This window comes from Populus trichocarpa, chromosome 1 (genome assembly GCF_000002775.5).
Source record: "Populus trichocarpa isolate Nisqually-1 chromosome 1, P.trichocarpa_v4.1, whole genome shotgun sequence".
Lineage (NCBI taxonomy): Eukaryota > Viridiplantae > Streptophyta > Magnoliopsida > Malpighiales > Salicaceae > Populus > Populus trichocarpa.
Genome location: NC_037285.2, coordinates 25,392,956 through 25,407,903, shown reverse-complemented (window position 1 = coordinate 25,407,903; position 14,948 = coordinate 25,392,956). Strand labels below are relative to the sequence as shown.

The 14,948-nt window shown below is 34.7% G+C and overlaps 1 protein-coding gene across 2 annotated transcripts; it reads left to right on the top strand.

The window, feature by feature from the left end:
- The first annotated feature begins 7,721 nt into the window (after positions 1-7,721).
- Positions 7,722-9,180, top strand: LOC7485724 (transcription factor MYB48). Of its 2 annotated transcripts, none has more exons than XM_002298339.4 (3): positions 7,722-7,948; positions 8,044-8,173; positions 8,447-9,180. In XM_002298339.4, exons 1-3 carry the CDS (start codon positions 7,834-7,836, stop codon positions 8,925-8,927), a joined length of 726 nt encoding a protein of 241 aa, XP_002298375.2. In that variant the 5' UTR covers positions 7,722-7,833; the 3' UTR covers positions 8,928-9,180. The 2 variants fall into 2 exon arrangements, with proteins under 2 accessions (XP_002298375.2, XP_024453164.1); XM_024597396.2 differs by having other exon boundaries at positions 7,724-7,977.
- Positions 9,181-14,948: the final 5,768 nt, after the last annotated feature.

Below are 14,948 nucleotides of genomic sequence, written 5' to 3'. Positions count from 1 at the left end.
ACCGATTAAAATTTTGAAAAAAATCGGCTGGTTTAGTTCAGTTTCGGTTTTATAAGCCTAAAACCGAAAAAACCGAACCGAATCCAAACCAAAAAAACCGAGTCCAACTGAAAAAACCGAGCCAAAACCGAGCTAAACAGGTTTGAACCGGTTTTTTTCCTAAACAACCGAACCAAAACCGGTCGGTTTGAACCGATTTCGGTTTTTTTTTTAATTTCAGTTTGGTTATTTTTTTTGATAAAAACCGAAAATTGAACCGGTCGGTAGTGTAATGAAAAATAAATTGAAAAACACTTTCCAGTGTTTGGTTATGTCATGGAAAATGAGCTGGAAAATAACTTATTAATGTTTTATTTTTTTCAAGTTTATTAAAATAATGAGGAACAAATCTTACAAATTAAAAAAGTTGAATGAGAATGAAATTGAAAAAAATTATAATTTCATAAATTATCTCAAATAAAATAAATAATAATCAAAATAATAGAGATCAAATCTAAAAAATAAAAAAATTAAAAGATGAAGAAATTAAAATAATAATAATTAACATTTCATAAATTATTTCAAATAAAATAAGTAACAATCAAAAGAATGAGGATCAAATTTGATAGATAAAAAATTTCAATTAAAAAATGATAAAGTAAAAGCAAATAACAATTATAAAAATAAGGTCAAAATTAATATAAAAATTAAATTCTAAGGGATGAAACTGAAAAAAAAAATATTCAAAAAAAAATATAGCAATCAAAAGTTTGAGGACCAAATTTGATATAATCAACAAATAATATGACATTTCTAAATTTTTCACAACTTTCAAAAAGTGTTTTCTGCCAAAAATAAAAGGAAAACACTTTCCTTGAAATCAAGCTAAATTTTCTTTTGACTGGAAAGTGTTTTTCATTGACTAATTTTTCTAATGACAAACAAATACAGAAAAGTTTGGAAAATAATTTTTCGGAAACAAGTTTTCAAAAAACAAACACAGCCTTAGTTCTCTTGCGCCAATAACAAGATAAATATCAACCAATTTCAATTTGAATAAGAACTTATCTTCAAATTACAAGATAAGGTTGATGAGTGATTTGAACGAATGACAATAAGAAAGTGAAGGAAAATCCCACATACTTTGGTAAAGGGAGAGTGGATCCGGGGCCAAGAACCTTCGTACAAAATGCCAAATCGACTCACCCTGTCAAAAATCACATGATATATTTTATTTTTTCTCCTAATTCCAATAAATTCAGCAATTCATAAAAAGATTTATCATAAATCTATGGACAATAATGTGTAAACTCATAATAAATCATTGATAAAATATGTTTAGTTATGCACTTAATATGCATAAAACTCGTTTCAATGAATCCAAACATTTAATTTCAAATACACATGCATGGTTATTGATCTAACCCATAATTATAAATTCCAAATCGTACTTCAAGTAATTAATAGTTTAATTTACATCAGATTTATATACTCTTCCTAGTGTTTCTGATGAACTTTAAAATCATTCAACTGAATCCTTATAATATATTACCTACTCTCCAACTGGCCCCTTCACAATGAATATGCCACTCATACAATTTAAATTTCATGTTGAAACCCCGTAAAAATTAAAAAAACACCCATAAATAGAAAACTTGGAGAAAAAAACTTATAATACACAGAAAAACCAGAAAACCATATTCACATTGTAGTAGTGATGAATACGAATTTGTTTCTGTTGTGAAGATATAAGTTTTTTGGCAGCCCCATTTTTCATTTATTTGCTATGTTTTTTCACTCTTGTTCTTTTAATTTATGGTTATTTCAAAAAAAAAAAAAATTTAGTCACGTGGATTTTTTTTTTGGTATTTTCAAGTTTTTTTTTTTGTTTCCTTTTATTTGGGTTTGTCAAGCTTTCTTTTTTCTCCTGATTTTTCAAAATTAAATTGTCTTGTTCTTTTTTATGAACATTTCATCATAAAATTAAGATGATAAAAAAGTACCTGTATTGGAGAATATACAAGTTGATATAAAAAAATTAATTGACTGATTAAATTGGAGATTATATATATATATAAACGACATATAAAGATGAAATTATACAATTAATAATTTAATATGTCATCATGGATAAACATGCTGTCAAGAAATCCACTAAACAAAATGCCAATTTTATCATACAAAAGTTAAGAAGTTGATAACGATGACGGTGATGATTTGGACTTCACATACATGTATGTTGTTAACTTGTGTGCAGTGTGCGCACGTCACCAAGAAACAAAAATAGTGCATGAGAGATTTCTTCTTCAGAGTGCATGTTTAGAGAGTTTTCCCTGCAAGTTGCCATGCAATGCACGAATTTTTCTTCAACCTTTTCTATTTTCAATTTCGCCTAGCAATATCATAATCACAGAACGTGGAAACGTCTCCTGGCAGAAGCTGATGTAAGGCTTATCTTGAAAATTCGTAGCTCTCGTATTGTGCGATTAGACGTGTTGCATTCTTCAGCCACATAACTGGGAGCCTTAATGGTTCATGGAAGACTGATCACTTGAAAGACTCTGGTGGGTGGGATTCACTGTTTGGCTCTTTATCGTACATAACAAAACCAAAGTAGAACATCCAACATGTCTCTATTGAAGTTAATTTGCAGAGGCATGGTATGCATTTCATTTCAGATTGAAAACAACTGACAAATCAAGCCATCGACGACCACTTTCTAAGGTAGAGGGAATGGAGATATCATGCATATAGGCCACTCACCTTATCATGAAAAGACAGTGATGATAACTAGAGGCACGAAGCATCATTCCTAGAGAGCTACTAGCTATTTCTGAATTGGGAAATTAACAGGAGTCCCGCTTTCACTATTTTACTAGTGATCCAGCAATGGATCAATCCCAGCTGTTACCTCTCAGAACCACTCGTCTTTTCTATTGTCAAACGCCCCAACAGTACCATGGCTAATCTTGCTTTTCACCAAACGCCAGGATATCGAAGGAAAAAGAGAAGGGGATTTCTGCTCTGGATTCTATCATCTCAAACAAGGCCCCGAAAAGTTTGGCCTACCACCAAGACTTAAAATAATATTTCACCTTAATTGGGGGGTGCTAATATGCTGTCATGAAGAGCCATCATCGAAAAATGAGCATTCCTTTCTATAATTAGAAATCACAACCTAGTTAAGCTATAAAGGTAATTAACGATGATCAACAACAAGCAGCAATCCATCTCTCACTTCCGAAGCAGATGGGACCTTTCACTTTATTTAAGGAGAGACAGGTCCCCCCTAATATGTTATAAATTAATTATCACCGAGTCCTTTCCCCATGTTAATCCTTCCCTCATAGTGTATGAGAAATGGAGATTAACAAAATATATCATCTTATCATGTCGTATAATCTACATTATCATCCCGGTTAGTATATTGGAGGGGGCGTTAGATATCATGTCAGCAGTGATGTAAGCTGTTGCCACGTGGCGCTATCCCTTTTGAGTTGCACTTTTGTGAACTTTTCTTCATGGAACAAAGATCCTCATTTCCTCCGCATGCATGCATCTGCGGATCGAGCATCCATGTCAAGACTTCATTAACTGGAGTGTATTAATTAGGGATAACATACACAGTATCGCAGTAAACAAATAAAAAATAATTATTATTTAAGACAGTGATTTTATACAAATCTTATTATAATTGAAATCAATATATATAAATCTTTAAAGACTTTTAAACTCAAATATACCAAATCCTCGCATCACACTATAAATTTCTATTGTTAGCTATGTTCTTACAGCACCGGAATATACAAAATTATTTTTTAGAAAAAAAACTAGCCAAAACGCGTATTTATATAGAATATATGTTTGTCTTAATGAATATAGTATTAGTATAATGTTTTTCTACAATAAACAATCTTTTTCTAGACCAAACAGTTTTAATTAAATATATTATAAGGTCTTTCGTTCTAGAAAAAAATTAAAATATATACTTAACATGAAACTCTTAGAAAAAAAATAAAAAATCACACCACATCTCAACATATGTTTAATTAGACTCGATTTTAAAAATCAAGTAAATGAAGTTGAGAAAAAAGATCTAGAAATCAAGCAAAGACCAGCAATATCGATCTAGAAATCAAGTAATTAATATTGTTCTGCCTTCAGGATTCACACAGGGTCGGACAAAGGAAACCTAGCATTATATGCTGTATATGTATGGATTGCATGCTTCCATGTGTGCAATATGCGCATAAACAGAGAGATAGAGGGGGGGGAGCAATGGAGATAGATTCAAGTGGAGTGACCACATAATGGTGGTGTCCACGTCACAATGGTTCATCTTTCTGGCTACTATTTCTATCTTTATTCCACTACTCATTGAGAGCTGAGGACCCGTAAAGCAAGGAGCCACCTTCGCGTTTCTTTCCTTTGTTTTGTTATCTGTGAACCATGTTGGACTTAATGCTAACATCACAACCACAAACTAATATATTGTTGGTATATATTAATATGGGCAACTGATGCCAGCTTCCACTTTAGATATCTTCTCCCTTATCACATTGTGGCTAGTGCTACAATATGCTACCCTCCTTAACCATCTCCAAAAATTCCCAGTAGTGGAATATTGTTGACAGACCAATGGATCTCCATCGCCCATCTCTCAATTAATTGTTCGTTGTCTTCTCAAATGAAAACGAAAGGTGTTCCAGAATGTTGTATTGATTAAGCTGTTGACCAGAGAACAAGTCCTCAATGATTAATCAAACGAATCCGACCCGCAATTTGATTGGCGGAAAGATGAAACAGACACCTTTGCATCGACCAAAAATACCGTCGTCTTGATTTTAAGGCAACAATCAACCCTCTAAATTACAGTGATTAATCGATCGATGCAGAGTTGTGAGTTTGGTTCAAGTAGTTAAGTTGATGTCGAAGAAAATCTAGAATGCTAATCTATATAGTTATGTTCTTAGCAACGACAGATGCCAATGCCCATTCAGACCTGCTGGGTTTTATGTTGTTAATTTGGGTTGTCCTACGCAAAAGGACTCCGGTCTCGAGGCTGATAAAATGAAAGAACATATAAACACATGAGAAATAATCCAATTTTTGGCCTCACATATTTAAGACAAAATATCATTTCAATTTAATTCAACTTTTTTTTTTTTGACAATGGTCTCAAGAATGCTGGTATCATATCCTGGTATCAAATTTTATTGTTTTTGTTTTATATCCTAAAAATAATTTCCCCTTAGCTAGGCTCTTGTGATTTTATTTGACCTTCGAACAGAGAATGGAATAGGTATCAAATCGAATATAACCGTGCCTGATATAACAACATGCCACATATCTATTGCGAAAATATGATAACTGATGAGAAATGTCAGGGATGTAATTAATTCACACATTTTTAGTACTTTTTTTTATGGACTGATGCGAAGTTTTTGTTATAAAAATATTAAAATCATGTTATATGGATTTTATCAATGAATGTGATATTTACCATAATTGAATAATCATATACACCTATTAATGAGGTCGAGTTTATCTTTGGGCTTGTGGATCAAGCGTTGGTACCTGAAATATTTGTCTAATCTCTTGATTCTGATAATCTGATCCATTTAATTATTTTCGGTGAGGTGGCTGGTGGATCATACTTTGCACTTGAAAAAATGTTTTTTTTTTTTTTTTTATGTATTTGAAGATTCTTCAATAATTAAATGAGTATCGTTTAAGAAAAAAATTAAAAACAATCATAATTTAGAAGAAAGCTCTAAAATAGATATGCTATTTTTTGTGGAGAAAAACTAAATTTCATCAGTGGCGTCGTTTATGAGAAGTTATATCAAGAAGCTTCAAATTTAATTCGTGGAGGAGCTTACGTCTATTGTTCCTAGGAGAACAAAATGTCTTCGCTAAAGATAGGGTATGTCCCATCCTTGAAGAATTGTGCAATCGCACTAGGAAGATCATATCAATTACTTCCAAGGCAAATTGTACTGTGGCACTAAGAAGACGTTCATATCTTTCAAAGTAAATGTGCTAATATTGCACTAAGGAGAGTGATTCCATCATATCCTTGAAAGGTTGAGGGGTTTGTGCCCTAAGAAGACGTATCTATCCTCGTTGTTGAGGCAGTGTGCATCCTATCATTGGAGAGATGTGCGATCATACTAGAGAGACCATGTTAATCCCTTCCAAGGTAAACTATGTCATATCAATAGGGAGACGTTCATTCCTTTCAAAGTAAATGTACTATTGCACTAAAGAGAGTAAATCCATCATATCTTTGGAAGATTCAGGGGCTTGTGCCTGAGGAGAAACTAAATAGTAGAAAGCATTATTAATTTGAATAATTTAATCCATATATACGAAACTTACATTCTTAGTCGTTGACTATAATACATTTTTATAGGTATAATCAACTAGAATAACATTATGGTTCCGGGCTAAAAAGATGAGGGAATAGTGTTTCTCCAATAAAGGTTTTCTTGGTGGTTGCCAAAGGAACTCCTCTTAAATCAACATAATTCTTTGAATTATTGTGGAAGTATAACCGGTGAACGAGAAGGCATGCAACCCCCATATTCAAGGATTTGTTTTGAAGAACATGATTTGTTAACAATATGGTGTTGCGTTGTTAATGAATGGTAAAAATAATCAATATAAAATACTCACACTGAATTCTACAAAAAAGTATGCAGTAGCTACGTATAAATTGTCTTGTGTTAAAAATAGTTCTATACTGCTATTTTGTAGTTCTATACATGCAAATATACACCTGTGATTCGATATAAAACATTCACATCTAGTTTAAATGACGAGTGGCAACATGTACGTATAACAACTACTAACCAACACCAGTTATATAATAATATTTGAAGTGAAGATTAAACAATAAAAAAAGATTAAGATAATCTTGATATAAGGAGGCTGAAGGAATTGTGGATGTCAACTTGTGTTAGCATAATTCTTAATAATATTTATTCCTTCCGTTGGGGGCACTCGCGCGACTCCTGAACAGGTGCTTGCTATTCCCTGCTTTACGAAGTTTGTCCTCTTCTTTTAGTTAGCATTTATAGCTTCCATAGCTGTGGCCTTTACTAAAGTCAAGGGACATGCACCTCCTCAAAGTGAATGCAAGGTGGAGAAGAAGATGTAGGGAACTTCCACCAACTTATTCTTTTTTATCCAATCATAAATCCTGAGGTCGTCCTCTTTCTGTGGAGTTCTTTTTAAAGCTTATCATCCCTTTCCTCACCTTTTATAATGGCAATTATAACATGATTATATCTCCATAGCTAATGCTTCAGAATTTATAGCAGTATACATAGCATAACACAGCTTTTATTAAATACGAACAAGTCTGACATGGTCCCAATTGGCTTAAGCACATGTCTAGCAACAGTCATCAATTATTATCGTATAAACAAACTGTCAGAAAAGAAAATTAAAGCTACTAATTACTCACTATATTTTTCTATCAAATGCTTAATTCAGTGGAGAAGCACACGTTTATAATATAGCGATTGATGTTATAACAGGAGCTGATTATCAAAGTTACGTCAACATATCAAAATCTCTTACTTTGGTTATTGGCCTATAGTGGCTGACATCAAATGCATTAGGTGAACATCAGAAAATGAGCACGCGCATACCAAATGTACGGTGAAGATTGCAAAATGATGATTATCATAATAACTAAAACTTGTCACACAGTCTCCCACTAAGGCTAACTTGCTTGTATAAATATGAGCTGTGCTCAACTAGATCCCCCCAAGTACCAGTAACAAGGTGAGCTGAAGGTTGGAGATAAGACAGAGAGAAGAGGCAGGCAAAAGGGAGACAAAGAAAATGATGCAAGACGAGATCCGAAAGGGTCCATGGACAGAAAAGGAGGACATACTACTGATCAACTTTGTGCACTTATTTGGAGATCGACGATGGGATTTTATAGCAAAAGTATCAGGTTTGAAGGTGGCGGGAGACACGTAATAGGTATGAATGTATGGCGATGGGTGGTTTTGTAAAGGAACTACCTTTAACAACCAAGTTTTGTTGTAGGTTTGAACAGGACAGGAAAAAGCTGCAGGTTGCGATGGGTTAATTATCTCCACCCTGGTCTTAAGAGAGGGAAGATGACACCTCAGGAAGAAAGACTTGTGCTGGAACTTCACGCCAAATGGGGAAATAGGTTTGAGATATGATCAGAAGTTTGCTTCTTTTTTTCTTCTCTCTTAATTTAATCATAATCCAACCACTTATATATTTACTGTTTATTTCCTCCATGATGATTCTTAGATATTACTGAGAATTTTCCCAATTCTGATTTACAAACTTCCCTTTAATTTACTATGCCTGTTTTAGTATAAAGCTTATATAACCATCATCTCTTTTGCCCTCATAATTTCTCAGATTGTGTTGATCTTCACTGAGTATTTGGTGGTAAAAAATTTATCATGTGCAGATGGTCAAGAATTGCTCGCAAATTACCTGGACGTACTGATAATGAAATAAAGAACTATTGGAGGACTCATATGCGGAAGAAGGCTCAAGAGAGGAAAGGGGCCATGTCCCCTTCACTGTCATCTTCAAACTGTTCCTCTTCATCCAATACCACTACAGTGAATTCATCACCTCTTCCACGAACTGGAGAAACAAGTTTCTATGACACAGGAGGGCTCGAACAAGTTGCTTTAGCAGGGAAAAATAGCGAGGCAGTTCAAGGAGGTGAGAAGGGATACTCGATGGATGACATATGGAAAGACATTGAAAACACTATTGAACCAGTTTGTGATGGGTTTAGTGAAAAAGGTTGCAATTTTTCTTGTCCTTCGTTGGCTTCGCCGTCATGGGACTATTTCCCAGACACCCTTTGGGGTTTCGGTGAAGAAGAGGGCAAGATATTTCTCCCTTACGACGATGGGACAACGATTTTGACTGGCTAATCAGAAATTCTTTATTTAAATTTGTTAATATATGTGATATTTCTCCGAGGAAACTCTAACCCTGTATAGCATGAGTTTTCTCTAAGCTTTATGTGTAATCATCTTATGCATCACCTGTCCCAGTGTTTTGTGTGTTTTCACTTTTCTGATAGGAAGAGATAACCTTATTAGCAGATCTTCTATGAGGAGATTGTTATGTTCAGCAATGTATAATAGACCTTTAAGCATCAATTTCGAAATCAAGTTTCTGCAACGTGCAAATTGTTGATAGAAAATGAATTAGTTCCATCAGCATTTTAGCATCCTATTCGATTGGAAATCTAAGCACATTACAGGAAATTAACCATTAAACACCTAACCCTTTTGATTTGTACAATTATTTTGCTCAGTTCTGGATCTGATTTCTAACCACATGCATAAAGTTTTTCGCCCAAAATCCCAAACTTAACTGCTATGCCAACCATATACCATGTAGGAGTGTTTGAGAGTGTGATAATATTTGTTTTTTAAAATGTATTTTTATTTATAATTACATTAAAATAATATTTTTATTTATTTTTAAAAGATCATTTTTTTTATCTCAGTATATCAAAATAATCTAAAAAAAATATTAATTTGAAATAAAGAAAAAATTTAAAAATTTTTAATTTTTTTCAAACACGTTTTAAAACGTAAAAACAAATATAACCTATAATTTCAGTTTTATATTTGAATTTTGAAATATAACATTTCTTCTCTTGGTCCATTCTTATCTATTCTATGCACATTCTAAACGAAATCATTGTCCCCATCAATACTCATGTAGAAAAAAAAACATCAGGATCCCCATGATCTACACAAGCCGAATTAACTAGGCAGGTCAATTTGTTTAGTTTACAAGGATCGATCGAGCTTATGGGCTGCTCAGCACCAACTCCAAAAAGCTGCTTTGCTAAAGAATGGTCCTGATAAAATGCTTGTATCTACTATGTCTTCCCGAAATAATATAATAGTTTAGTGCTTCGCTTCTCAAATCCATTATATCTGTTTAATTAGTGTATTTATTTATATATATCTTTCGTCCAATATTGAAGTCTGGCAAAAAGAAAAGAAAAAAGAATGGACTCTTTCATTTCACTTCTAGTGAACTTGCATTAAGCTGGCCCCGCTTGCCACTAATGTCAAAGAGTAACTAACAAGAACAGTATAAACGTTTATGCCCTCTCCCTCTATGTATTTCGGTAATGATTCCTTTGGCACTTCTTACAATTTAGTAAGTTTAATCTCATAGAGAAGACCTTCCGATGATCCATGGCGATCATCACGTGAAAAGAAAGCTAGAATCCTCAACTTTCTAGATTTTCAACGAGGAATTAACTAAGCAGATATCAACTATATGCTTAACCTCTATGAGCAAGTGATAACCTTACCATTCCAAGCACATCCTTCATTAATTTCAGAACTTTAATCTGTGTAGTAGGTTATACTAAGGTTCTTCCACAAAGAAAGGGTTGCTGTGAAAGATTCTCACCATGCCCCACAAGTTGCTAGATGTCCAATTTACAGTAGCAGACCATTTTTCCACTATCTACAGTAAAATCCTGCATTTTGTTCCAAGTTCCCACTAGTTGTACAATTCATCTTATTCGATCTGTATGGTTGGAAAAGTAAATCTTCACATTCGTTCAAACTATAACAAGTTCGCCACACATCTCTTGGACTTGAACTCAACGAGCACTTTTCAAGTACTGTTTCCATTGATTAATGTCTTAGTTCAACCAACCGTGATATATATTCTCTTGTGTCCTTGTTGTGTATTTCTCCTTAAACTTTCTTCCTTCACTTTCGTTTCGAAAACAAAGCTAACATAGGACTTCACTTCATGGCTCTTCCAAAATCTATATCATACCCAGCCCCAGACAGTGGAAGACGAGGCAGTGCTTTGGCTCCCTTGCATCCAACATCATCATTAGCTATATATGTTACTAGCTACCACTATACATAAAATTTCCCTACAGCTAATGTCTTTTCAATTTGAAGGATACTGTCACATATATGGGGTTGAGAGCACAAAACAATAAGAAAATTAAATATTTGCTTTCTATAAAAAGGCATCTAGCTTGTTCTTCACTGAATCCTGCACTTTTTTATTCCTTCATACGATGTAGCACTCCACTACGGGTCATAAATCAATTCTAACGCAAAAGAATATGCGAGTGTTGTTGATTTTTTTTCCTCAGGCAATGAAAAATCTGAAATGCGAATTTAAAACTTTATCACTCATATGTTGGATAAAATTAATCGATATCTATGTCGCACGTATGCAGCATCACGACGATCGTCCACTCTCTCATATGTATTGTATCTATTCTGGCAAATATGGGGAGATAAGGAATTCTTATCTCTTATCAGTGGAAAAATAGAATGGGAGTCGTCACCTAGTATTTTGGTCACTAGAAACCCTAACTGGTCTCAGAGATCGGGTACGAGGACTAGTAGCGTAAAGAGAATGTATTAGCACCCCAAACACGCCCTACCTAAGATAAGCAGCATTGTTTAAGTGTCTGATAATGCTATAGTTTTATCGTATTTTCTAACTGTTGGTCCATTTATGGTTTAAGAAAAGTCCTCCCCGGTAAGGAGATCTTATCGGGTGAAACCTAATCGTTCTAACGTCAATAAAAGAACTACCTTTTTAATATCGGGAATACGTTTTACGTTTAAATTCGTAATCCTTGATATTAAAACAAAACAAAATATTTTTTAGATTTTTTTGAAATATTGGCCAAGTTCTCGTGACTTTAATAAACTGGTTATTAAAGCCAAAATGCATGTTAAAACACATTTTTTGAAGTTTTTTTTTTGTTGTATGAAAATACAATATGAATTTTTTTTAGCTTTGAAGGACTTGGCCGTATGCATAAAACAAAAAAAAATTGTTTTTTTTTAAAGGGTCGGACCTGGCCCGAAAAGAAACTGGGTCAAGATCATCCCAAAATAACATACAATTCATCTTATATTGGGTTAAACTCAACCCAGCCGCGTGGACTGGGCTGATGATCCAACCCGGACTGGTTATTATGCCATGCACAGTAACCAGTCCATTATAATTAGCCGGTTACTATGCCACAGTAACCAGGTAATTATTTTTCCTTACTTGCAGAAACATGCACAGTGCACGTTCTGCATGCAAGGAAATGAATCGGAAAACAGAGACGAGGGGGAGAGAGTTACCTGGAATGGAGGCACTCAGGGAGCTGGGCTGACGATGGCTTGTGGTGGCGGAGGCGTTGTTGTCGCGGTGGACGGCTGTGGTAGCAGACAGTGATTCTTCTTCTTCTCTCCTCTACTTCGCTGTTTCTTCTTCCTCTTTTATTTCATTCGTTCTGTCAACAATAGTCTTCCCTCTCTGCAGTGGGTCTCAGGCGGTGCAGCTGGTGACGACCAAAAGGAAGAATGGTGCGGCAGCCAGTGGTTCCAGACGGTGGTTCTTCTTTTTTCTTTGTTTATGCGTGGCTTCCTCTATCTGTCTCTATTTTTGCTTCTTCTTTTGTTTCTCACCATACAGGGGCTGTTATCGATGACGGGGAGGACGGTGGCAGCTGACGGTGATGATGATGGTGGTGGTGGTGGTGCTGCTTCAAATGGCAGAGAGAGAGAGAGATGCACATGTTGTTGTAGCTTCTCCTTTCTATGCAGATGCGCAAGTTTCTCCTTTTTTCTTCACTAGTGTTGCAACAAAACTAGCAGGGGAAGAAGATGGCAAGAGACTGAGGAAGAATGACGATGGCGTTGGCAATGCTGGGGGCGGTGGAAGCTTTGGTGTTGCTCCTACAGTGGATGTTGTTTCAAAGCTGAGGGAGGAGAAATGGTAAAAAGAATTGCAATCTTCTCCTCTGTAATCTTCTCCCTTGTCCCTTTGTTTCTTTGTTGGTTTCGGTTTTGTTTCTGTTCTTTCACTCTCCTTCCACCCTCAAAATCCCCTGGTTCGTTCCTCTCTTTCTCACCAAAATTCCCCCCTTATCTCTATTCCCCCTTTTTATTTATAGGCGCAGGAAGAGAGGGGCACCTTACCCCTGCCATGGCACAGGGTAAGGTGGCTACCCTGCCAATGTCTTGGCACAGGGTAGGGTGGCTAGTCATGGCTTGGGTTTCAATTTCAACATTTACCAGAATAGATACAATACATATGAGAGAGTGGACGATCGCCGCGACGCCGCACACGTGCGACAATCTATATACATTAATAAATGCTAAAAGGAATTGTAAACAATAAATAAAGACTAACCTGTAATGCTAAGTGATGGATGCAGATAAATAAATATGATTTTGCACTGTGTTATGCTATTTAACATCTTTTATTTTTTATTATATGTCAATATTTTTTTGAAAAAAAAACTAAAAAATCGAATAGCAATAAAATAACTTGCTAGCATAGTTCTGGTACTTTTCGTTGACTTGACTTTGCCCTATGACGTAGTTCCTTGCATGGCTTGGGTTTCAATTTCAACAGCGTTAGAGTTGGCTCAACATGGCCTGTTTGACCTAGTAGGTCCAAATGTGACTCATTCTTTCTATTCAAGACCTGATTTGGCTCCAAAACAATTCTCAAGCTGTCATTTTTTTAACCTCTGCCTAACCTAATCAGGCTAAAATGTGAAATAACAAACTATACAAGGATAAAAAAAATAAAAAAAATAATTTAGAAATTGAAATGAAAAGACAACGACATACTAGGTTGACTCCAGTTAACTGACCAAATTTCCAACCCATGTCTTGGATACAACCACAATCAGCTAACCTAGTTAGACCATCTATCTCTTTCATTTCTCTTCTCTTCTTTTCAGGGCCTTTATTAGGCTTAGATAGGAAGAATCTGGGGCTATATGATGTGTTAGCGTGCAAGGAAGCCCATGTCATTAAGGAGGCACATGTGGCTTTTTCTGAGCTCTAATTATGGCCTTCTTTGATGTCATTTGAATCTTCATGACAAGAGCTTCTGTTTAAGACAGCGTATGTCATAAACGCAGGCTCGACAACCCATTCTTCTTTCCTTTCTTTTTCTTTTTTTTTCTCTCTCTCCCCACCTCAGCCCTGCACATGAATTCTTCATCCTTTATATTTGGTCCTTACACCCTTAAAGTTTTCCTAATAACAAATCAGGTCCCTCAACCCCTAATTTATCTTCATGCAATGAAAAAACTTTTTTGTTCTAAATCGAGCACTAACAAAATGCCAAGGCATGACATCGCAACCCCGGGCACCCCACAATGAGCCAACTCAACCAATCTTTTAGGCTCAAATTAGAAACAACATATAGTCCAAGGATGAAATTGTAAAACATAACTTGGGGAGTGAATTTAAAAAACGAGGACCAAAACTAACAGATAAAAAAGTTAAAGGAGGATAAAATTGAAAAAAAAATTATAATTTCATAACTTATTTTAAATAAAAAAAATAGCAATTAAAAGAATAGAGATCAAATTTGACAGATGAAAAGATTGGAGAATGAAATTGAAAAAAAAAATTATTTTCTTAAATGATTTCAAATAATGATAAACAAATAAAGAAAATTTTATACATAATTTTCAAAAAATGACATTTCATGAAACAGTGGAACTTGTCAAAACATAGAGTAGAAGTAAATGTAGAATGCATGTTCATCTATTCATTCACCCAAGAAAACATTAATTCATTGCCCAATACTCCGACTCCATTTAATGAAACCATAATTCATGCCTAATCCTCCATTGCTAAATGCAAAATGTTCGAAGCTTTATCACTACCTAGTGATTAAATACAAAAGATAGAGAAATTATTAAGTACCTAATGCTTCTTCACCCACAGAATGACCAAGGGCAATTTACCCTTAAATCTTCAAAATATTCATTTTAGTCGTCTCTAGTTAATGTTAGCATTTCAAATTTATCCTCTTCAAAATATTATTGTAAAATATTTTTTGATCTTTGCTCCGCTCCTCACGACGACCCACCATGATAACTACAAGTGAGTCTCACTTCTTATGCTAGTAAGAAATCATTA

What these genes read in the sequence shown, in the direction of transcription:
- LOC7485724 (XM_002298339.4), top strand. Translation starts at nt 7,834, where the DNA reads ATGATGCAAGACGAGATCCGAAAGGGTCCATGGACAGAAAAGGAGGAC. An exon ending in TTTTATAGCAAAAGTATCAG is followed by an intron (nt 7,949 to 8,043) that starts GTTTGAAGGTGG and finishes GTTTTGTTGTAG; the next exon opens with GTTTGAACAGGACAGGAAAA. An exon ending in CACGCCAAATGGGGAAATAG is followed by an intron (nt 8,174 to 8,446) that starts GTTTGAGATATG and finishes TATCATGTGCAG; the next exon opens with ATGGTCAAGAATTGCTCGCA.